This window comes from Dromiciops gliroides, chromosome 1 (genome assembly GCF_019393635.1).
Source record: "Dromiciops gliroides isolate mDroGli1 chromosome 1, mDroGli1.pri, whole genome shotgun sequence".
Taxonomy (NCBI): domain Eukaryota; kingdom Metazoa; phylum Chordata; class Mammalia; order Microbiotheria; family Microbiotheriidae; genus Dromiciops; species Dromiciops gliroides.
The window spans coordinates 118,386,576-118,410,642 of NC_057861.1; the positions used below are offsets into that span (position 1 = coordinate 118,386,576).

At 37.8% G+C, this 24,067-nt stretch overlaps 1 protein-coding gene across 1 annotated transcript in view; it reads right to left on the bottom strand.

Annotated features, from left to right (window-relative positions):
* Positions 1–213: 213 nt before the first annotated feature.
* Positions 214–24,067, bottom strand: part of SLC30A8 (solute carrier family 30 member 8) — a 33,321-nt gene continuing 9,467 nt past the window's right edge. The window contains 7 exon segments of the mRNA XM_043991880.1: positions 214–324; positions 2,559–2,749; positions 12,549–12,651; positions 15,403–15,454; positions 18,521–18,671; positions 22,652–22,721; positions 22,723–22,799. Coding sequence (XP_043847815.1) covers positions 214–324; positions 2,559–2,749; positions 12,549–12,651; positions 15,403–15,454; positions 18,521–18,671; positions 22,652–22,721; positions 22,723–22,799 — 755 coding nt within the window.

Below are 24,067 nucleotides of genomic sequence, written 5' to 3' on the forward strand. Positions count from 1 at the left end.
GATGGATGTATAATCCAACTGATTGATAGACCTAATACATCTTCCTTCGTGGTGGATAGAGCCAAATAAAGAATCATAAAAATGTTCATTGTACTGTGTCAGGAGTTTTTCAACTTCTTCCTCCAATTCCTTGCTACTTATGCTCCACTGGGTGGCATAATCCATACTGATGGATTGTCTAAGGTAGGCACATGACACTCAACAATGGTTGTGCTAGTCCTCGGGGTCTCGATAGAAGATACAGTCTGGTTCCTGGTCTGCTTTTGATTCTATCTGAATGGTAACTGAGTGAAGAGCAAAGCTGTTGCCAAGCACTTCCATAATCTTTTTTCAGGATGAGCTGATGATCCTTCCTGGCTGTTATTGACAAAGAACAGCAGAGAAGATTATCTCTGATTGTACACACAGGTTTCTGCAAAGATTTCAGATTGATTTGAAAAAAAAAACCATATTTTACATACTGGTGGGGGGGGGGGAACGAGAACATTCCTAAAGCAGATTAATTTGGACCATTCCATTCGTTTGCACAAATTAGGCAGGGAAAACCTTGAGGAACAGATGGATTCATAACTATGGGACTAACCCTCCCAGCATTTAAGTCCCTGGCATGTCTAGAGATACTTTAGAGTTCCACGTGTGAAAGTAGAGATATGTCCTGAAAAAGGCCAACACTCAAATCTAATTTCTCATTCAGCCCTATTCATTGATCTCTAGAAATCTCTAGGATGCAGGCCTTGAATCTAATCCTATTTATTTCCAAATCCTACAACAGGCACCAGCAAAGATGGAGTTGAAGTTTACAAATCACTGAGCAGTGCCTCTGGCAGTCATCTGCTTTTTGTCAAAATGTCCCAAATTAGTTACCTTCAATGTTTATTTAAAAGTATCGATGAAATGCAAGCTGCCTAAAAAAAATAAAGAAAATTTTGAAAGATTGATTGCTCCACCAAAGTCTTGCTCTGACTCTTTTTCCTGGCATGGCTATCTATGGACCTGGATTCTCAAAGTCTATGCCAATGCAATCCAGCTTCTGGCAGTTTCCATCACACTGCAAAGGCTTCATTTATGGGCCAAGAGATAGATTATATGTCTATCATCTGAGAATAAGACTAAACAAATTTGAAGAGATCCCTGACCAGCTTGTCCATGAGAAATAAATTTTTTTGAGCATAACACCTCTCACAAACCATCTGTTAAGTTTAAAGGAGTTGTGATCTGGGCTGTGAAAAGGAGTACCCATACCAAAAAGATCCACACATTTCAATTTTTATTTAAAATCATGACAGAAAAAAAAAACAGAAACAAATCATGACAGAGTGAAATGCTGCTACTTTGCTGAGGTCAATTTTGAGTTTCTCTTGAAGGCTAGTAGGTATTATAAGGAATTAAAGGCTTCATTTGGCTGCTACCAACATCCCTACACCATATTCAGTCTCCTTCAGTTGTTCCTAGGTGGTTTCTCATTCTCTGACTTCTTTGAGATCTGTCTTGAGGCAAAGAACGTCTTTTCCTAGGCTTTATCACCACAATCCTAGAGCAATCCTAAGCAGGTTATTGGCTAGGCTGTCCTCTATTCTAAGAAATTCTTCTTTAATATAATTCTCACTTTAAGTCTATAGATTAATTCAGTTAGTCATGGTCTCCAAGGGCCCTAAGCTCATAAGATCATAAAGTTAGAGCCAGCAGAGACCTTACAGATCATTGGATCCAACTACGTCATTTTGTACTTCTGGACATTAAGGTTCAGAGACCTACCAAGGGCCCCATAGCTCATATGTATCTCAGTCATAGTCAAACCTAGATTTTCTTTTTTTTTTTTTTTTTTTGGTGAGGCAATTGGGGTTAAGTGACTTGCCCAGGGTCACACAGCTAGTAAGTGTTAAGTGTCTGAGGCCGGATTTGAACTCAGGTCCTCCTGACTCCAGGGCCGGTGCTCTTTCCACTACGGCACCTAGCTGCCACCAAAACCTAGATTTTCTTACCTCTAAATTCAGTGCTCTATCTACTAAACCATGTTATCTTTTATAATTTTCATGCAAATAAGGGTATTATTTTTCTTTAATTGACAGGTCACAAAGTCACCAAGCTGATATATACAGAGTAATAATAGCAGTAATGATAATAATAGCTAACATTTATCTAGCACCTTAAGGTTTGCAAAGTGTTTTACATGTGGTATTTCATTTGATAGAACAACCCGCTGAGGTAGATGCTGTTATCCCCATTTTATAGATAAGGAAACTGAGACTGAAGACAGTTAAATGACCTTTCCTGGGTCCCATAGCTAATAAATGTCTGAGGCAAGAGTGAAGTAAAGAGTACCCCAGAAAGCGGGTACAGAAAGGCCTGTTGAAGAAGGTGTGATTGAATTGAATTTTAAAGGAAACTATTTGTCTGCTGTAGTCCATCACAAATAATTTCTCTGTGGTCACTCTCTGTTGCTATGGCAACCTTCCTAAGGGGAAATTTTTAAATGTCCTCTGTGGTATAAAAATTATTACAATTGTTTTGACAGGCAACAGACTCAGATAAGTGGTTTTAACCAAAGGAGAAGTCACCAACTTTCCAGAATGTGAATTGAACATTTGTTCTCTGTTTAGATAAGCTCCCTGACCTGTGGCAACACAAGCAGAGAGAAGTACTTTGTTCATTGTGAAAGGCCAGAGGTGAAGGTTGTACACAGTGTCTACCCTATCCATAGCCAAGATATTTTCTTTGACAGCATTGGAATTCATTCCCTTTGGCATCCCTGACAAAGAGAGACAAAAAGGATAAAGTGGAGATCTGTGATAGTCGACAAATGCCTCTTGAGAAGGGGAAAATGGTTACAAAATCCTTAGCAAAGGGCTAAGACAGGTTTTGACGGACAGATTACTTAACTTCTTGCTGGTTATTTAAAAGCATCAAATGTTAAATTAGTTTCATCTGCATATGAATATATGCAAACATGAGTATATATACATACATATATGTACTATTTATAATATATTATACAGCACACTGTATATTATATGTGATATAGTATATAACACACTATATTGTGCATGGTATATTATAATAACACACTGAATATTATATGGTATGTGTGGTATATTATATAACATGCTATTTATTATATATTATATAATATATAGCACACTATATAGAAAGAGATATATAGATGTAGATATACACATGCACATACATATACATGTATATAAAAGCTGGGGTATGAACCTATGATTTTATTGATATCGGAAATTAAGAGCAGGGTAACTCCCTCCATTGGTGCACATCAGCAGCTCATCTTAACACTCTTAGAAGTTCCCTCATGGTCACTCACGTAGTAAGTCTCAGAAGGAAGAATTTGAATCCATGTCTTCCTAAATCTGAGATTCCCCTATATCATTCTGACTCTTAAAGGATTGGCATAAGGAAAAAAAATTAAGCCTGTAGAAATAAGCATTTGTAAACTAATAATAATAGCTAGCATTAAAGGTAGGTAGGTGGCAGAGTAGATAGAATTCCAGACCTGTAATCAGAAAGATCTGGGTCCAAATCCAGCCTTAGATACTTACTAGCTACATGGTGTTATTTTTTATTTATTTTTTTGCGGCAATTGGGGTTAAGTGACTTGCCCAGGGTCACACAGCTAGTAAGTGTTAAGTGTCTGAGGTTGGATTTGAACTCAGGTCCTCCTGAATCCAGGGTCCGTGCTCTATCCACTGTACCACCTAGCTGTCCCTACATGGTGTTATTTTAAAGGTTTTTGTCACACTAGAGGATATCCAAAGGGTGGCAATCACAGAATCATAGAATCTTAAATATTTTGTTGTCATCATTATCTTAGCCATCCTGAACATTTCTTTGATCCCTTTTTTTTGAAGTTTAATTTCAAATCCCATTTTTGTTTTTCTCAGCTTTTTACTTCAATTCACTCTGGGCTCCTTGTTTCTCCCTCCACCTCTCCCAAATTACAATGAACTTTCTTTTCCTGGAAGGATCAAAATCAGGAATCGATCCCTCCATGAAGCCTTCCCTGATAGATCCACTTGAATATGATCTTTCCCTCCTTAAATTTCTTACAGTATTTGGTCTAGAACTCTCCTTTGCCCTTATCATAATTAACTTTATAACGTACTTATTAATATATGTGTCTAATACTCCACCTTCTGTTAGATTATAAGGTCCTCGAGGGTAGGGATTAAATTATTTGTTTCATTTGTGTTTTTTTTTCATTTGAGTAAGCCTATAACCTTGCATGTACTAGGTTTGTATTAAATATTTGCAGGCTAATATAGTCTAGAGCTAAGACCATATGTTGGAAACTATAGAGATACAGATTTCAGCCCAATTACAAGAAAGAATTTTTTTTAATTAAAACTGTCCAACAATGGAATGACCTCATAAAATAGTAAGCAGGATGGGAATGTAGCAGAGTTGGCAATGAGGCTGCCAGTGACAAGGAGGATGAGTAATGGAGCTAGAGAAGCATGAAGGAAGAAGTAATAAAGGAAGTCCAAACAGATTTATACTAGATTTCAAGGCCATACTGACCCAAGAGTGCTGTGGGAGACAGGAAGATGACTCTGGAAATCATTGGCTCTGGAGATGCATGAGGGGAAAGGTCAAAAGGAACTCTGGGAAAATCACTATGATCAGTATAATTTATTCTATAATACACAAACTACCGTGGACATCCATTAGTAATGAATAAAAGCTTGTGATCATTAGGGTATAGCTAATTAGAAGTTAAAATAAAAGCACAGATGACCTCAAAGGTTCCTTCCAGCTCTAAATCACATGATTCTATGTCATGTGTCTGTATCCATGCACAGGGCATAATTACATCATGGAAAAGACGGTGATAAAGTTTGAGGGGCCTCCAAACCTCAAGCAGGCTTCATTTCCGCTCCGTGAAAGACACCAAGCAAGGGTAAACTGTAAGAGCTTCCACTTTGGGGAGTGGGGGGAGAGAAAGATAGGGAGACAGAGAGAAGTATTAAGATTTTGCTGCAGTAGTGAAAGTCCCATTGAGTGTAGAGAGCACCCAATTAGTAAGGTTTTGGAACTTCTAACAATTTCCTTAGTATCTGGGGAGGAGGAGCTGAGAAAGGAAAGGGTGGAGTAGGGTGGGGAAACAGAAGATTTGGGATTACCAGGGCAAGAGTAGCTAAATGACAATGTGGGCAAGTGGTTCAGTAATAGAAGGAACAAGTTCGATAAAGTTCGTGTTGGTTTAATTACTTCTTTTATACACTTTTATGTCTGGGAGTTTCAGGTTTGGCTGTCAGAATTCTGAGATAATCAGCTGGAAAATAACCTCTCCTGGGAAATGCTTAGGAAAAGAGAAAACACTAAGGATATGACTTACCAACAGACTTGATATTGTGGGAATCATGGGCCAATTAGCCTGCAAGTCATTATGAAAATCTCTGTTCTTAGAGGAGGTCATGATTATTAACTCTTGGGGCTAATTTGCCTAATCTTGAAGGAATTACATGTCTTTTACAAGTTGGTATCCCTCAGGAACCTCACCAAAGTTTTTGTTGTTGTTTTTGTTTTTGTTTGCTTTTTTATACTTTAGAATTCAAGAGATTTGGTCAGGACCAAAGTCTACATTTTCAGAATGAAGTAGGACAGTTCAAGCAGAAAGTAAAGGATCCTAAAGAAGGACTTGGCTAGGAGGTTGGTTTAGATATCTTTCAACTTTAAGATTTTGTTTCTCTTTGTCAGAACACTTCATCATCCCAGCACTATCACCTACTAACAGTATGACCTTAGGTAAGTCAGTTTATCCCCTTTTCAGCCTCATTTTCCTTATTTGTAAAATGAGGGACTCAATCTATGATCCTATAGTTTAGTTCATGAAAATAGAACCAATACATTTAGATGCTAACACTTCATTGAACTGCTCTATGATAAGATGGAAATGGCATTAAAGAAGATGAGTTAAGAAAGAGAATTGAATTTGATCAAATGCACTAAGGAAAAAATCCATAATGGGTATTTAAGGCTATCTGGGAACCATTTTCAAAATATCTCAGAGAAGAAGATTCTTAATGAATAGAAAAGGTCACAGATGGTATTAATGTAAAAAAGGCAAACCAAAAAGCCATTAGCAACTACCAACACATTGCCTACTTTCTCATCTCTAATAAAATCTTTAATAGAATAGTCTATATATGCATTAGGGGTGTCAGTGAAAATATGATGTGCAAAGAGGCAGAATTTTGCAGACAGTTATTCATAGTAACCTCCATATTCACAGTCACACAGTAGAATCCAAGACCCTCTCATATTGTTTGCTCATTCCAAAAAAACACCTGATAATGCAAAACAGCCTTAAAGAATCTATGCCCAAAAAGCATTTGTATAATTAGATCTTATAAGTTTCTTTGACAGATGCAGCCCAGAGCTAACTTTGTTTTTTGATTTTTTGACTATCAGTAACAAAGAAGGAAAAACAGCAATATTCCTAGCAAGAGTATCATAAAGGATGCTTTAAATAGATTCCAAATAGGAGTTTCTATTGATGGTGAGGTTCTTCAGAAGTTGCCATATTCACACTATGTTGTTCAGTCATTTTCAGTCATGGCCAACTTTTTGTGACCCCATTCGAGGTTTTCTTGACAAAGATACTGGAGTGGTTTGTCAATTCCTTCTCCAGCTCATTTTATAGATGAGGAAACTGAGGAAAACAGGGTTAAGGGACTTGCCCAGGTTCACACAGCTAAGTGTCAGAGGTCAGATTTGAATATAGGAAAATGAGTCTTCCTGACTCCAGGCCCAGCACTCCATCCACTGTGCCACCTAGTTGCCCCTTTTCAAACCACAGGAAATCCTCCATTATATCTATATTTACTCACGGCATTGGCCATATGGGGAATCCGACTGATTGCCTAGATTTTAACATAGGACCACAGATTTTTGAACTGGAAGAGACCTGGACTCCAGATGTACAATGAGCCAAGTTGAATTGAATGAGCTAAATTGAATAGAAGGAGGAGAGTGGGCTTGATTACATGTGGGAAATTGTGTGGACCTTTTAATGATTCAAAACTGCCTAGTGACATAAGATGTTCTCTTTTCATCATCAAAATCCTATGGTGAATTTATGTGGTTACAAGTCTTAGGACAGCATGACATCCACATAATGAAAATTGCAATTTTAGAAAACAGTCAACAGAGAATTGCATGGACAGTATACATAAAGTATATTACAAGTAATCATGTACTAGCAAAAAGTGGTAGAAAAGACATCATCAGGGAGGTGTATGTACAGAAAAAAGTGCGCCAGTCACATAGCAAGATAAAGGCATAATAGATAGTCCAACTGTTACACAGATTTTCATGAAATATTTCAATATGTGAAGATAGCCTTCCAGCATATTGGGCACAATCGCGTTGGAAGATTTTGGGGATGGACAAATTGAGATCAGCACTTTTGGAAGAAACGACCATATTGAAGATGGGTAATTCCAAAGCACTGAAGTGTCTGGGAATGGGGATGCTGTATTCTCCTCTTCTCTATTGATCCTTTCCCAGATTTAATTACCTTTATTTTCAGAAAGTCCTGTGTTTTTCAAGTGCAAAATTTAAACTCCTCCACAATTTAAACTCCAGCTTAAGCCTATTGCATCTAGTCCAATGGAAGTGCTCAGAATATGGCCACTACTATTAGGTAGTGTGCTTTAACTATCGAGTGCTCCTGCTTTCTATTTCATCATACCTCAAACATTTCAGCAGCATCATTCATCGAGGCTTGTGATGAAGTCAACCACCAAATTTACCTTTCTCTTATTTTATCTAGATCTTTTCCTCACAGAAGATGGGCTTCCCATTTCCACTGAGTCATGTCTCATTCATGAAAATAGTATCAGTAAGAAAGAGTACCTGTTCTCACTGTCCCTGATACTTTCTAGTGTCCTAGAAACTCTCTGCTTTCTGTTGTCATGGAAATATCATTGGAGTTGGACTCAAAGACCAAGGTTTAAGTCCTGATTCTACTATACACTAACTTGTGCAAATCATTTAACTTCTCTTAGTCTTAATACCTCAAATGGGGAAACTACAAAATGAGAATCATAGGATTATATATTTGGAGTTTGAAGGCACCCTAGAGGACATTTAGTCTAACTCCTCTCATTTTATAATTGAGAAAATTGAGGTGCAGAAACATCAGAAAGGTAATAAGTGTCAGAACCAGGATTTGAACACAGCTTCTCTGATACATCAATATTCTTCAAGTGATGCTACATGGCTATGAGTCATGAAACAGCATAATCTCTAAAGAATCAAAATCTGAAGTCAGAAGACTTGGGTTCAGTCTCACCTCCATCACTTTCTACTTTTCTGATCTTGGACAAGTCCCTTAACCATTATAGGCCTCCATTTACTCATCAATAAAACAAAAGGAGTTGGACTAGATGGCTTCTAAGGTGCTTTCATACTGTACATCTCTGATCTTTGTTCCTACCACTCCAAATTCAATACTCATTCCATTATATCTTATAGGCTTCTTAAGTAAGGATGAAATTAGATAAGTATATATGGTGCTTAGTAACCATTAAGCACTATAGAAATGTCACCTACCATAAATATAGAAGTTATGAGAAAATGTGTTACTTTTTAAGAGATTATTCCACAAAATTATAAACTGCCCACCTCAGTGACAGAGCCAAGATGGCAACAATGGTAGCAGTTTTCCTGATAAAGCAAATTGAACAGACCCATAGTTTCATATAAAATTAAACAGAATGAGGAGAGAAAGAAACAAAGAAAGAGAGAGAGGGAAGGAGGAGGTAGGAAGGAAGGGAAAAAGGAAGGAAGAAAGAAAGAAAGAAAGAAAGAAAGAAAGAAAGAAAGAAAGAAAGAAAGAAAGAAAGAAAGAAAGAAAGAAAGAAAGAAAGAAAGAAAGAAAGAAAGGAAGGAAGGAAGGAAGAAAGGAAGGGAAGGAGGGAGGGGATGGAGAGAGGGAAGGAGAAATAGGAAAGAAGGAAGAAAGCAAGAAAGGAAGAGAAAAAGCAAGAAAAAAGAAGAGAAGAGAGGAGAGGAGAGGAAAGAGAGAAGGGGAGGGATGGGAAAAGGAGAAGAAAATCCATGAAGCATAGCTGCATAGATAGGCACAAAGGCTGGAATGTATTCATCTTGAATTTGTACAAATGTATCTATCTTCTCTTCCCCTTAAGGCCAATGTCTTCTTTAGCAGAAACAACATCTGTAACACACCACACCACCTAATCAAGGAAAACTCATGCATCTGTGACTTAGAAAAACAAATGCTCAAGCCCAAAGCTGAAAACTTTTAGTCCTGCTAAGTGAAATGTCATTGCATTAATGAAAACATATTTCTGCATAATGATCATCAACTGAAATTTCTGGAGCACCCACTGAATATGAAACCCTAAATTATATCTTATGTAATGAACTCCAACCTTCCTTAGAAATTTCTTATTATGGAATATGGGGCTTACTGTAGAAAGCACAGAAATCCAAGGCTCATTCTACAGGATGCCAAATATCTGGATAAAAAGTCAATCAGTTATTTGGATATACAATTATCTCAAAATTTTGTATCAAACAAAGTAAACATGAGTATTTGATTGAATCTTTCAGTTGTCATCCAGACATTTGAGCTTATGTGGACAAAGTTTGTGCCAAGACCAGAGCTGAAACCTAATCTGCCACTAGAGGGGACTTTAAGCAAATTATTCCAAGAGTCTCTATTACCTAGAATTGAGTAAAATAGTATTACCAATGGTATCAATAGTGACATTATAGTAAATTACTTGGAAAGAAAAAAAATGCAAAGATAAGATAGCTGACACAACCTAAGTTGAGCTCATAGTTTGAGCTATTCTTGCTTCCAATAACAGTAGTTAGTTGTCAGTAGGTAATGAATGTTTTCAAGCCAGTTATATCCTGGTGTCCAATATGACTTTGAAAGGCTAGAACATGTGATCAGACCCATAGCTTCAAATCTTAGACAACATAAAAACATCCTTATAGAGTGAGACAAACAACGAATGTAACTTATAGTAGGAATGATTCTTAGAAATATATAATTTGTCGACAAAGTGATGATTCTTATTCTGCCTGGCCTCAAAGGACAGAAAAAAAAAAGAGTAATGGGTAGAAGCTCTTAATGTTAGTCTAATGTAAGGGAAAACTTTCTCTAACAATTAGAGTTGGAAATAGGTGGTGGTAGATTCCTCTTTGATAGAGGTTTTTTTGTTTGTTTGTTTTTTTGATGAAGCAATTGGGTTAAGTGACTTGCCCTGCTAGTAAGTGTCAAGGCCCAATTTGAACACAGGTCGTACCAGGGTTGGTGTTCTATCCACTGTGCCACCTAACTACCCCAAGAGAGGTTTTTAATCAGAAGCAGGAAGACTACTTGTTTGCTTATGTGTCCCTCCCCCAACACACACATCTCTTCCACTTACTCTGCAATCCAGTGACACTGGTCTCCTTGCTGTTATTCAAATAAGATGCCCCTTCTCCAAATTCTGGGCATTTTCTCTTGCTGCCCCCAGTGCCTGCAATGCTTTCCCTCCTCATCGTCACTTCCTGGCTGCCCTGACTCCCTTCAAGTCCTAGTTAAAATTCCATCTTCCTGATTTCCCTGAATTCTAGTGCCTTCCCTAAGTTGATTATTTCCAATTTATTCTCTATCTTCCCCATTTTCAATTGATTCTGTATGTGTCTTGTACAAGTTGTTTTCATGTTGTCTTCCCTATTAGTCTATAAGCTTCTTGAAGGTAGGAACTATCTTTTAGCTTTCCTTGTACCCTTTGTGCTTAGAATAGTGCCTGGCACACAGTAGGCACTTAATAAATGTTTATTGGCTCACTGACTAGAAGACATTTTTAGTCAGATTATATTGGGACTAGATGGTCTTTGAGGTCTCTTCTAACTTTGAAGTTCTGTGGCTAAGGTAACCAGAATTTGTCTTGTTTTCTTTTGTTTTTTAATGTGAAGCTATCGATATGAGGGATAAAAGTTTTAACCTTGGCTTCATCTCTGACTAACTGAGCAGGGGCAGGTAGGTGGTACACTGGATAGAGTTCTGACCCTAGAGTCAAGAGGACAGGAGTTCAAATCTCACCTCAGACACTTTCTAGCTGTGTGACTCTGGGCAGGTCATTTAGCCCTAATTGCCTTAAACATCCAGGACCATCTCCAGCCATCCTGATACATATCTTGCCGCTGGATCCAGATGGCTCTGGAGGAGGGAGTGAAGTTGGTGACCTTGCACAGCCCTCCCTCACGTAAGTCCAATTCATTGCAAGTCATGACATCACCCTGATGTCATGGTTCTCTTCAAGAAACAAAAGAACAATAACAATAATAAACAACTGAGCTAAATTGACTTTTGATCAGAGAGCAGTGAACAGATGTTCCTCATTATCTAAGTGGCTAAAGTAAGAGAAAATAGACAACATGCACCATGAATGATTCAACATAACAAAGAAGTTCATGAAAATGAAGGTTTGCGGGGAGACATTGGAATCCATCACAAGTTGATGTGAAATCTCTTTTGAATGTACTTCAAAATAAGGCAGAACTTCACGTAGGCAAGTCTGACTACTTTCAAACAACGACAAACATACAAATGGAGCATTAAAAGTGCAGTTAAACATAGATCTCACTTTATATTTCGGCAGTGATTTCAGAGGAATCTCAGCATCACAGATTTGGAGCTGAAAGGGACCTCAGAGTTCACCTGGACCAAAACTCATTTTTCAGATAAGGAAACTGAGATCCAAGGATGTTTATTGACTTGAAAGGTTCCCTGTCCTAAAGTTTCTCTCCCACTTACCTGCCACATTGGCTGAAATTCCACAAACGGAGATTCTTTCCTATATCAGTAAGGTATTGACACCTAAAGACTGATCTCTTCTAAAACGAAAACAGACTCAGCACAGGGTAATACAAGTTACTATCAGCCATTAATATATTAGTATAAATTAGTCCACCAGCTCGATCTCCTACATCGCAGCTAGCTGAGATAAAGATACTGAAGGGTGGAAGTTTTGATGGAAGCAAGAAAAGATGAATAAATTTCAAGAATAGGACACTGCCCATGAGAGCAGATTTGAGTGAGAGGCAGCACAGCAACAAGAAGTACCTGGACACCTTGTAGGAAGAAGAGAAAATAAAAGGAAGGAAATAAATTATAAAAAGGGAAGTGAAGTAGCAACAAGGACAAACACAGAAGGAGCAACGAACTTGTAATTTTATACCCTATGGTTTGACTCTGATCTAATGCTTCCTAGCTATGAGACCTGTAGGCAACTCACTTAACCCCTTTGAAGCCCTTGGGAGATGGATAGTTCTAGTATTATTATCCGTTTTGCAAATGAGGAAACTGAGGCACAGAGCAGTAAAGTGATTTGTCCATGGTTGTATAGGAACTGGGATTTGAACCCAAGTGCTAAATTCCACTCTTTTCCACTGCATTATGTTTCCTCATGATATAAGTTAATATTTTGTAGACTTTTCTAGTTGGTGAATCACTCATTGTGAGAAAACATTGATCCTAAGAAGAGCGATCGAAACACTCCTACCTTATATGAGCAAGAGCAAGATATCCTTTGAGATGGTGATGGTGTTTACCAAAAGGAGTAAGAAGATAAATGTGCAGATAGAGTCAACTAGTTTGTGCTCTGGCTAGAAAATAGAAATACTTTAATTAATTCAATTCATTCGCTTTATTCCTAGATCTGCTTCATTGAAGACTTAAGCAATCTTCCAGTCACCCATCTTCTACCCCTTTAAAATTAACATCCAACTTGGGGGCAAAGAACCTTCTGGATTGATCACTGAAATGATCAGAGGAGAAGGGAGTAAAGGATGTACTGTCATCTAAGTAATAAAGGAACAATGTTTGCATGCTCTCTCAATAAGTTCTCTTTCCCATTTCCATAAAGGAAGGTGACACTTATGAGTCTATATCATAATGACAATGTGTTATAGTAGACAGAAATCCAAACTTAGCATCAGGAAGACTAGAGTTCAACTTCTATTTCTGGCATGTCTTAGTTCTATGATCATAGCCATTTCCCTCTCCAGATCATTTTACAGATGAGGAAACTGAGGCAAACATAGTTAAGTGACTTGCCCAGGGTCACATAGCTAGTAAGTGTCTGAGGTTGGATTTGAACTTATGAAGATGAGTCTTCCTGATTTCAGGTGCAGGTATCTATCCACTGAGCCACCTAGCTGCCAGAAATATGTATGTATGCATGTAAGTATTATGTATGTGTGTATATATGCCTGTGTATATAATATATACACATACACATATGCAAATGTATATGTGTATGTATATATGCTATCTCTATATATATTTATATACACACTATGCTATGATTATCTCTAGGTATATGTGTGTATGTATAAAAATAGAATGTAATACTACATATTGTAGTTACTTGTATTTGTGTCTTATCCTTTCCTGTAAACCTCAGATAGTCTTGAGTTTGTCTGTGAGACTACTTAGGTAGAAGATTTTTACTCAAACCTTTTTATACTGACCCAAGGCTAGAATAGATCCGTTAAAACAAATCTATCTCCAATCTAAGCAGGGATTTAAGAGGGTACCCTTAGTGGTTATCACTCTTCAATATCTTCCTCATCACAAACATGTGATCTATTGACAAAGAGAGCCAGCTTTGGAGATAGGAAGATCTGTCTTGCCTTAGACACACACTGTGGGATCATGGGAGACCTATCTCAGCTCTCAGTGCTCCTGGATGATTATCTTAGATTATAACTAAGAAATTAGTAGCTGATATACATCAGTGGAAGACATTTCCACATTAGGAAATCCCCATATCAGATCCAGTCCCTTTCATCCCTGACTTGGAAAGATTTTGCCTGAAACCTCCAGGTGGATGACCTTTTGCACTGGGAGGAGATCCACTGGGGAAATGTATGGTTTGCCCTGATTGCTATACCATCTCCAAAGCATCCAAGTCCTTAGAGGCTCAGTCACATATGGACAGCTAGAAGCTGCCAGGGAAGTCTTCATTCTCTAAGCACCCAAGAGCTGAGCAAACACACAATTGTGGCCTGGAAACAGAAAAGGCAGCTCTGAGAGGGCCTTGTTGCTACAGCTCTGTTCCTCAGCTTGATCCTCATGTGATTCTATTCTCCCCAGCCATGTGGTCCAAACTTGGGATTTCATCAGTGTAGGGAACTTCAACCACAGAAACTTCCTCTAGCAGGGAAGCTCAGCAACTTTTTGCAATTCACAATCTTAGGGTACCTGGGGAAGTTAAGTGACTTGCCTATGGTAGTAGAGCATGTGTCAGAGGCAGGTCTTGAACCTAGGTCTTCTTGCCCCCAAAGCTGATTCTCTATGCCCCTGCTACCTCTCCCACTACTATATACTATGTTTGATTTGTGCCTAACTCTTTTTTACAACCCAATTCCTCCTCAGATGGAAAAGATTAGAAACTTTCATGAATTGTCTCACTACAAGGAACTGAACTAGAAGATGCATCTTGAAACAAACAAGTCAGCCCTAACAACCTCATTGATGTTCATGAAATAATTGCAGGATCACATGCTCCCAAGACTCAAAAAGGCAAATGGATATAACTTCCCTGACTCTGAAGGTATTCTTGATCAAATTTCTAAGTTATTATATAGCCCATGTTGAAACATGACAGGAAGAGGAAATGCATACAAAGAAATCTGTCTTCTAACTTTCTGGTCTAGCTTTAATATGATTGGTCTACCAGAGACATAACTACTAGAAAATAAATTTCCCCATGGCTAAAGGTTCAAGCGCTCTCTCTTTTTTTATCCAAAAACCTAGCAAAGTCACTTTTTTACATTTAAATAAAAGTATTTTATTATTTTCCAGTCACATGTAGCGATAGTTTTCAAAATTTGTTTATATAAGATTTCCAATTTCCAATTTCTATCCCTCCCTCCCCCCTCCCCTAGACAGCAGGTAATCTGATATAGGTGTTTTATATATATATATATATATATATATATATATATATATATATATATATATATATATATATATATATATATATATATATATATATATATATATATATATGTGTGTGTGTGTGTGTGTGTGTGTGTGTGTATAATAACATTAAACATATTTCTGCATTAGTCATGTTATATGAGAAGAATCAGAGCAAAAAGGAAAAACCTCAAAAAAGAAAAACAACAGCACCAAAAACAAAAGAAATAGCATGGTCCAATCCATATTCCACAGTTCCTTTTTTTTTCTGGATTTGGAGAGCCTTTTCCATCATGAGTCCTTTGGAACTTTCTTGTACCATTGGATTGGTGAGAAGAATCTAGTCTATCACAGTTGTTCAACATATAACGTTGATGATACTGTCTATAATCTTCTTCTGGTTCTGCTCATCTCACTCATCATCAGTTCACCCAAGTCTTTCCAGGTTTCTCTGAACTCCTGCTCATCATTTCTCCAAAGTCACTTTTTAAAGAGGAAAAAATAAGCTAGTCACTCTGATTTCTGAGTAAACAACAATATTTATATGTCTTTTTAAGGATTATAAGTCATTTTCCTAAAAATAGCTCTATAAAATAAGTAATGTAAATATTATCTTTACCATTTTACAGATAAGGAAACTGAAGTGCTTCTTACGGGTAAAATTATTTGCCTATGATCACATAACTAATAAGTATCTGAGGGAGGATTTGAACCTAGATTCCAAGTCCAATATTCTACTCACTATACTATGTTGCTCTGTATTGAGCACTATCTATTATTATGAAGGAGGGTAAGCTCAACAAAACTGAATAATTAGCATACTGATGCTCTAAATTGATCTACAGGATGTATAAAAGCATTGGCTAAAACTGTCTTGTGCTCTCTGAGAGAAAAGTATTCCATTACTTTGGCCTGGAAACCATTCTCTGGTTCTATTCAGTGCAAAGTCAGACATAGTATGAAAGACACTACGATACCACCAGAATTCAGGAAATCAATCTTTTAAAAAATTTATGTAACCATGCTAGAATGGTGACTAGTGGCACACATAAGCCCCAACAGGAGAATATCTATGTGGTCTTCTACATACATTTGTGTATGACCATGTCAGTTATTCTGTGAATTCCTAACACTACACATGCTGAAAAAAATATGCCTCACTTAGTTTTCTCATCCTACCCTTTCATTCCTTTTATCCTCCCCCCACCCCCACCCCCCATCACTGTTTGGGACACAGACAGCATCACCTTCAGATGGAGGCTAAGCAACACATTAAGTAATGCTGTACTCTAATGGTACCAAAATATTGTCTAAAAGCTGTAGGCTACTAAAAGACATAAAAGAAGTAGTGGATTCTGTCAGTGTAGGGAAGCATTTATTAAGGCTTATTATGTGCCAAAAACTGTGTTAAATGCTTTCCAAATATCTCCTTTGATAGTGTAGGACTTAATCTCTTATTATCTTTAAGTTAATGAGGATTTGAAATTTGAATAACTTCTCAGTTCCTAATTGAGTTGATTTACATATTCTGGGTGTCCCAATAAGCTTAAGACTTTGATAATCTTTCACTAAGACTTTAAGCTTTAGTAGTTTAAAACTGCACTAAGACTTTTGGAAGAACTGGTATAACTGTATATGTTACACAACCATACACAATATATATTTATTGATATGTGAACTTGATAAATTTATATATATATATATATATATATATATATATATATATACACCTTTCATATATATGTGGAGAGAGAGAGGAGAGGGGAGAAAGAGAGATGGAGTGTGCAGAAACACTCATTCTTTTTGGTTTGTTTTTTTGGGTTTTGGGGGGTTTTTGGCTGGGCAATGAGGGTTAAGTGACTTGCCCAGGGTTGAAGAGCTAGTAAGTGTCAAGTGTCTGAGGCCGGATTTGAACTCAGGTCCTCCTGAATCCAGGGCCTGTGCTTTATCCACTTCACCACCTAGCTGCCCCTGAAGCTCTCATTCTTTCTTTCTTTTCTTTTCTTTTCTTTTCTTTTTTTTTTTTTTTAGTGAGGCAATTGGGGTTAAGCGACTTGCCCAGCATCACACAGCTAGTAAGTGTTAAGCGTCTGAGGCCGTATTTGAACTCAGGTACTCCTGACTCCAGGGCAGGTGGTCTATCCACTGCACCACCTAGCTGCCCCTCTCATTCTTTCTTGTGGCTTGATTGACCATGGAAAGAAAGAGCTTTGGACCAAGAATAAGAAAGCCTTGGTTATATGCTGGATCTATCCAACACTAACTGTGTGACCTTGGATAAATCATTTAACTTTCCTCAGCTTCTGTTTCTTCAGCCATAAATGAAAGTATTGGCTCAGTTTGATATCAAAGGCTCCTTCTAGCTCTAAAATGTTGTCCCTCAATTTTATAAATGATTTGAAGGAAGGGACAGAAAGCATGCTTATCAAATTTGTGTATGACTCAGGAGAAATACAAAAGCTGTCTTCAAGCATTAGGAGGGCTGTCATTTGGAAGATGGATTAGATTTGTTCTCACTCCCAGAGGGCAGTATTAGGTAGAAGCAATAGATCTAAGAAGTAGAGAATATTCGAGTTTGATGTGAGAAAAAAATTCCTAATATTGAGAATTATGCAAAAGTGAATTGTGCCTTTGATTGTAATGGCATATTCCTTCATTGGTGGCCTTCAAGTGGAGGCTAGATGACCACATGTTGGAAATGTTAGAGAGAGGATTCTTGTCCAGGTACAACTCGCAGGTTCTGCGATTCTGGTCCTTGATCCTACTATAATCTTTAGTCATTATTAAATTCATGTCTATGAAGCAGTTTTGTTTTGTTTTATTTTTTGTTTGGAATCAGGAGAACGTGAGTTCAAATCTCACCTCAGATACTAAGTACCTGTGTGACCTTGGGCAAGTCACTCAACCCCAACTATCTCCGCAAAAAAAGGAAAGAAAAGAAAAAAGAAAATAAACAGGATGAACCACAGGAGGGATTATTAGAAACAAATGCCATTCATACCCAACTGAAATAAGGAAAGGGGACAGAGGTTTAGGATCACCAGTCCCTAGTAGCTGGTTTTCACTCAGTGTTCTAGCTAGTAAACTGATTCCCTAGGATAAAATAGTCATATACAACTCCACCTTTCTCCTCTCTCCTCTCTCCTCTCTTTCTCTCTGGAGATCCTCAAAATCCCCACAGTACTAGGACAATCTCCCTTCTCACCCCCTCTAGTCCTGATTTTAAATCAGATTCCTCTCTTCCCAAACTGGGGGGAAAAAAATAACTCCCAGAACCTTTTAAAGAACCATTGAAAAATTTACTACCTCCTGTCCAATTCAAAGGAGATTATGTATTTCAATTGAAGGCGGAGATTATGCTTAACAAGCATTTCCATATCATATATTGGCTTTTCTTTCGATTTGTCTTTCCAGACATAGTGAGGAGTATTCAACTAGAGTCATTCAAAAGTCTTTTGCTCATAAACCTTGGATTACCTTGCAGAAAGAAATGACAGATGGCTTAGAATCAGTTGCAGCTGATTTATAACTAAAAATTTGATCACTTACATGTCAGCTACTACTACACAGCCAAATGTGATGAGCATGATTGTTGTCTTGATCTGATCATTGAGATATAACAGTTGCTCAGAAGCTAAATACAGCAGCACACCAGTCACCACCCAAATGGAGAAGATGGACAGCAGGGCACCAAGAATTTCTAGGGATTAGAGGACAAAAAAAAGAATTAATCCTGGTGTCTTTATTCCAATATTTCTTATTTCAAATGATCCATAATTTCACTAACATGCACATTCTCTCCACGGAGTGTTAGCAATGCCTTCATCTCCTTAAACCTTATGTAAAGACTTTCTATGACTAAATACATGAATGAATGAAAAATAAAATATAGTAATAAGATAAAGTAAATTTAAAAAATAAAATAGGTAAATAAATAAGCAAACAAAAATATCAACTGGTGTCCAACCTTCTGATAATAAACCTCATTCAAACTTAGTAGGCCAGACCATAAATGACAGGTTCACGGTCAATCACCAGGGTCATCCTTGAAAATTGGAAGACCTTTCCAGAGCTTGTCTCCCCTGGTCATCTCTTTTGTGAATCCAGATTCACTTTTTTTTTTTTTAATTTTTGCGGGGTAATGTTAAGTGATTTGCCCAGGGTCACACAGCTAGTAAGTGTCAAGTGTCTGAGGCCAGATTTGAACTCAGGTCCTCCTGAATCCAGGGCTGATGCTTTATCCACTTCACCATCTAGCTGACCCCCCCCCCAGCCCCCACCATATTCACTTCTGTGGAACTATAAGGTTATAGTGGAATAGGACATCAGCAGAAAACTCTAAGTTACCTAGAAGTGAGTCCCCAACAATGACAATGATTGTGAACCACATTTTTGCAGTTTTGAGATATTTTTAATGCTCACATCAAGCCTATGAAGAAGTTTGCACAAGAATTATCATCACTATTGGACAATTGAATAAAATGAGACTCAGAGAGGTTGTGACTTTTCCATGAAATGAGTCTCAGAAAGGCTAAGCATCTTTCCCAGGATTACTCAGTAAGTGTCAGAGCCAGAAGTTGAATCCAGGGCTTTGGACTTCAAGGCTAGTTCTCTATCCCTTCCCTTCCACTGCTTCTTTTTAGGCTATATCATATTTTCCATAAGGTTTAGTGAAGCAAAAATGGTTGGGGAATTGAGAGAATAACCCATGGTGCTTTGATGTCCCATTAATAAAACACTGGCATCTGAGTTCATCATGTTCCATTTTACTAAGTATTTTTCTGCAAATTTTTAAAGCATGTTAATTGCTCCCTGCCCCCACCATTTTCCTTTGGGCTCTCACTTTAAACAGGTGATAAAATGATTGAAACTTATTAGGAGATGAAATAATGAGAAGCAAAGAGTAAAATGTGTTTAGAAGTCCTTAATTTTGCCATAAAACATTTATGACTCGCCAATATCAGCAGCTTCAGTAGAATAAAATAGTGAAAATAGAAGGCTTCAGAGGGTACTCAAGAAAAATGAGTTTCATTTGCCAACAGGATAAATTAGTCATACAGAAGAGAGCTCAGAGGCTTATCAACACACTAACTGCATTTTAAAAGCAACTGGAAGGAAAGGAAGCATCGTAATGAAGGCATTTACATTAATGTTTAATGCAAAGACACTATTTGATCCATTCACTTATGTGGGATATGTCATTCACTTCTCTGAAAGAAAAGCCTTACTCTCTAGCTTTTGACTCAACCTTGCAGTCGGGCTCTAGAAGAGATGGTACTATTTTCTTTCCAAAGTGTTTTTCCTTGATGACTTGGAGAAACAGCCTCAGAAGTTCCCTGGGGTCTGATAATCAGCCTACCTCTCATCAGCCACCATCCCCACAGCAATGTCATCATTCAGACCAGTTTCTCTCATCACTTACAAAATATGCACAAACTTGAATAACTCCTACCCATGAGTGCCCCCTTTCTTCTTGGAATAGAAGGACTAGATACATCTTTCTTGTGCCTTTCCCTAAGGAAATGACCTAGAAAAAAACCATACAGACTGTGTCTTTAGGCAGTGAGGTGGCACACTGGGTAGTTCATTGGACTTGGTCTCAGGGAGACCAAGATGGAATGTTGCCTCAGGCACTTTATCAGCTGTGTGACCTTGGACAGGTCAGTTAACCTCTCTCAGTCTCAGTATCCTCAGTTGTAAAATTGAGTTAATTTACATCTACCCCTCAAGATTGTTGTGAGGATTAAATGAGATAACATATAAAAATAACTTTGTAAAGCTTAAAACACTATAAAATGGTACTTTATTAATTATTATTATATTATTATAGAAACATACAAGGCCAATAGAACAAGGACTCCCTAGATAATACAGAAAGGGAATTCTCTCCAGTACCAGCAGGTCCTATAGGAGCATCTTGGTAGTACAATCATTTAGTTCCAGTCTCTGAAACAGCTAAGAAAAAGTTAAATAGATCACCAACATTAGAGGAGTCCTTTATATTGATAAACATAATCCTAGGTTAACTGCCTTCAGCTAGAACAGAAGCTAATAAGGACTAGATTGCATAAACCATGAGGATAATTCAATTCAACAAACATCAATTAAGCACCTACTATATGTCAGGCACTATACTAAACACTGAGGATATAAAAAGAAGCAAATGATAGTCCCTGCCCTCAAAGAGCTTATAATATAATGGGGGAAAGAATATGCAAACAAATATGTACAAAGCAATCTATATATAGGATAAATAGGAAATAACTAAAAGAGGGAAAGCACTGGAATTATGAAGAGTTAGGAAAGGCTTCTAGATGGCTTCTCTAAATTTGCTGATTTGAATTCAACATAGTGCCAAAGGCACAATCTGTGATGCTGCCCTTTGCCTGTCATATGTTCATGCCATTGCACCCTCTTGGCTTTTCCACTTTTAGGATGAGCTCCATTAACTGTGATTAGTTGGTGGGAATGTCTTTAAGTTTTTTGTTTGTTTTTTTTAAAGTGTGGGCTTCTGTGTGGGGTTCCTGCCAAGAGTCTATAATCTGAAGCTCCAAAGCATCTCCTATTAGAACTGGAAGATCTATACAGGGTTTTAAGCTATTAAGTTTAAAAGTGCACTAAGACTTTGGGGACAGCCTGTAAACACTCAATTTTCAGTGATCCCTATCCATATTTATCAATAGCACTTATAACCAATTGACATTGTATAAGAAGCAAAAGAAGTCTTTGACATTCTAAGCTTACCCAGAGATACATGTTGCTAAAAGAGCTTACCTAAAAGTAATTTTTAAAAAAAGAATGGACAGGGATTTTTGCAGTGTTTTAGGTATTAAGAAAATGCACATATAGACAAAGGATCATCATTTATTCAAAGAAATGAGCCATGCAGAGGTATACCATGACTTTGTTTCTTTCAGTGAGAGGTAATAGAATCACAGAATCACATTTATAGTCTTAGAGAGCTAGAGCACTAAGAAATTATCAGTTGAACAAAGATCACCCAAGAAGTACCCATTAGAGGTACTTCCTTGAATCCAAGTCTACCATCCCAGACTGCCTTTGATAAAGCTTAAAGTGCTAAAAAAAAAAATAAATGTAAGTTATTATCTCCCAAGGTCCCACTGTTGGTAAATAACAAAGCTGAGATTCAAACTCATACCTTCTCATTCCAGATCCTGTGCTTTCCTCATTATTCCCTACTGCTTTTCCATTTTCCTTAGCTTATAATGGGTAAGAAAGGTAAAGGAAATCCCAAGTTATTTTCCTGACTTTTCTATAAAGTTGTTTCTTACCCTGAGCCAAATCCCCTGGGAACTGTTCCCTCTTTTCCCCAGCTCTGCAATATGGCAAATAGTTCCTGTCACCTAGTTAGACCCCAGGGATGCAGAGAAAGTTAATGAGGAAAATCAGAGCTATGAAATCGCTGCAGGATTCATGGGTGAAACGTGTTCAAGGGATACCCTTTTCTCTGGTCCAATGGAAGAAGCCTGTGCTAAAAATCTGGCTGCTTTGCTCAGTCTATGCTGAGAGATTACATTCCCACATCAACTATTTCCTTTTTCTTGAACACCAGCAATCCAACTCCATCTACTATCAGAGAATAATGCTTTGTACCTCTTGAGCTGGGTATGTGATCACACAATTCTCTTCTGACATTGTCAAGCAGTAGGCAAATCTTACCCATGCATTGCCACCCAAAGGTCAGCCTTTTGAAAGGAGATTTTGAAGATAGCCACTGAGAAGAGAGGCCAAAGCCAAAAGTTTGTCAAGTCAAGCAAGAGGTGGGCTGCATCAGTAACTACCTCAAGGTTCCCAATAATGTGTCCACCTATAAGACTAGAATACTGTTTATCACAGGAATAGGGAGCCAGAAGACAGTGAAACTTACATAGCACCAGATGTTTCTGCAAGACATGGAACATCAGAGTTTATGGGGAACTAAGATATCACTTGTCATTGAACATCAAAATGCAGAGAAACCTTCAGGCTCAGTTTCTTTTCTTTCCATGAGCAACTCTTAGACACTGATCCATCTCTACTTTCCCTCGTGCCTCTGATTATTACCAGCATAGGGGGCAGGTACTAATTGGAGAAGCAGACTCAGGGAGACTCATCTCTTTTCAAGCATTTGAAAAGCTACCTTCAGAATCCTCCGCCCCCCTCATGTTATCTTTAATTTCTCTGTAGTGGAATGCAAACTCCTTGAAGGCAGGGGTTACATTTTGTCTAGTCTTTATATTCTCCATGCAATAAAGTATCTTTCATATATTAGATGCCTAATCATTGTTTGCTAAATTGACATTGAATTCCTCTTTTCCCCCATTCTGTCTTAATTCTCCTTTCAGAAAAGGCCCTCAACCTGAAAACTGAGAGTGAAAGATAACATTGCCTTTTCCTTCCAGATGAAAGCTCACTGTGTAATAGCAGTCACCTTTCTGACTCAACATCATATTTCCAGCAAATGGCTTTGGCTGATTGATTATTATTCATTGCAGCTGTTTATTGCTTTTGTGTACTACAAAGAAGTAGAGACTGTCAGTCACTCAGCCCTCCATCATCAAGCACACCCTGTCTTGCCTAATGATTTTTTAAAAATTACATATATGGCTCATAATTGCAATAATCCTTACAGACTGCTAGCTGTAGCTGCAGTTAATAACAGGTTTGTCAAAGTTTAATGGTCTGAAGTAAAGTCGTCTTCAAGCTTGTTACTGAGCTGCCAGAGCAAAAACTTGAATGATTCATTAGCCAAAAAGCAACATTTTGCTAACAGATCAGCTGTCCTTCCAATTATCCTCGAATGTCGCTCTATCTGCCAAACTTGAGTCTGATAATAAAGCTGTTTTAATAATGCATTATTTCTTGCCCAGGAAAGCAATGCACTAGGATAAGTACCAATTTTAGCAATGAATAATGGGGACATGCCCAAAGCTTGACGCTGAAATGCTGACCTGAGCTGAGGAAATGAGACCTTCCATGACATCACAAAGAAACTCAACTGTAGGGCTGAACTAGAAGGCAGCTGGGAAAGAGGAAAGACTTGTTTGAATGGGAGGTTGTTGGTTATTCTGGTACTTTTAACCAAGGAAAGTTCAC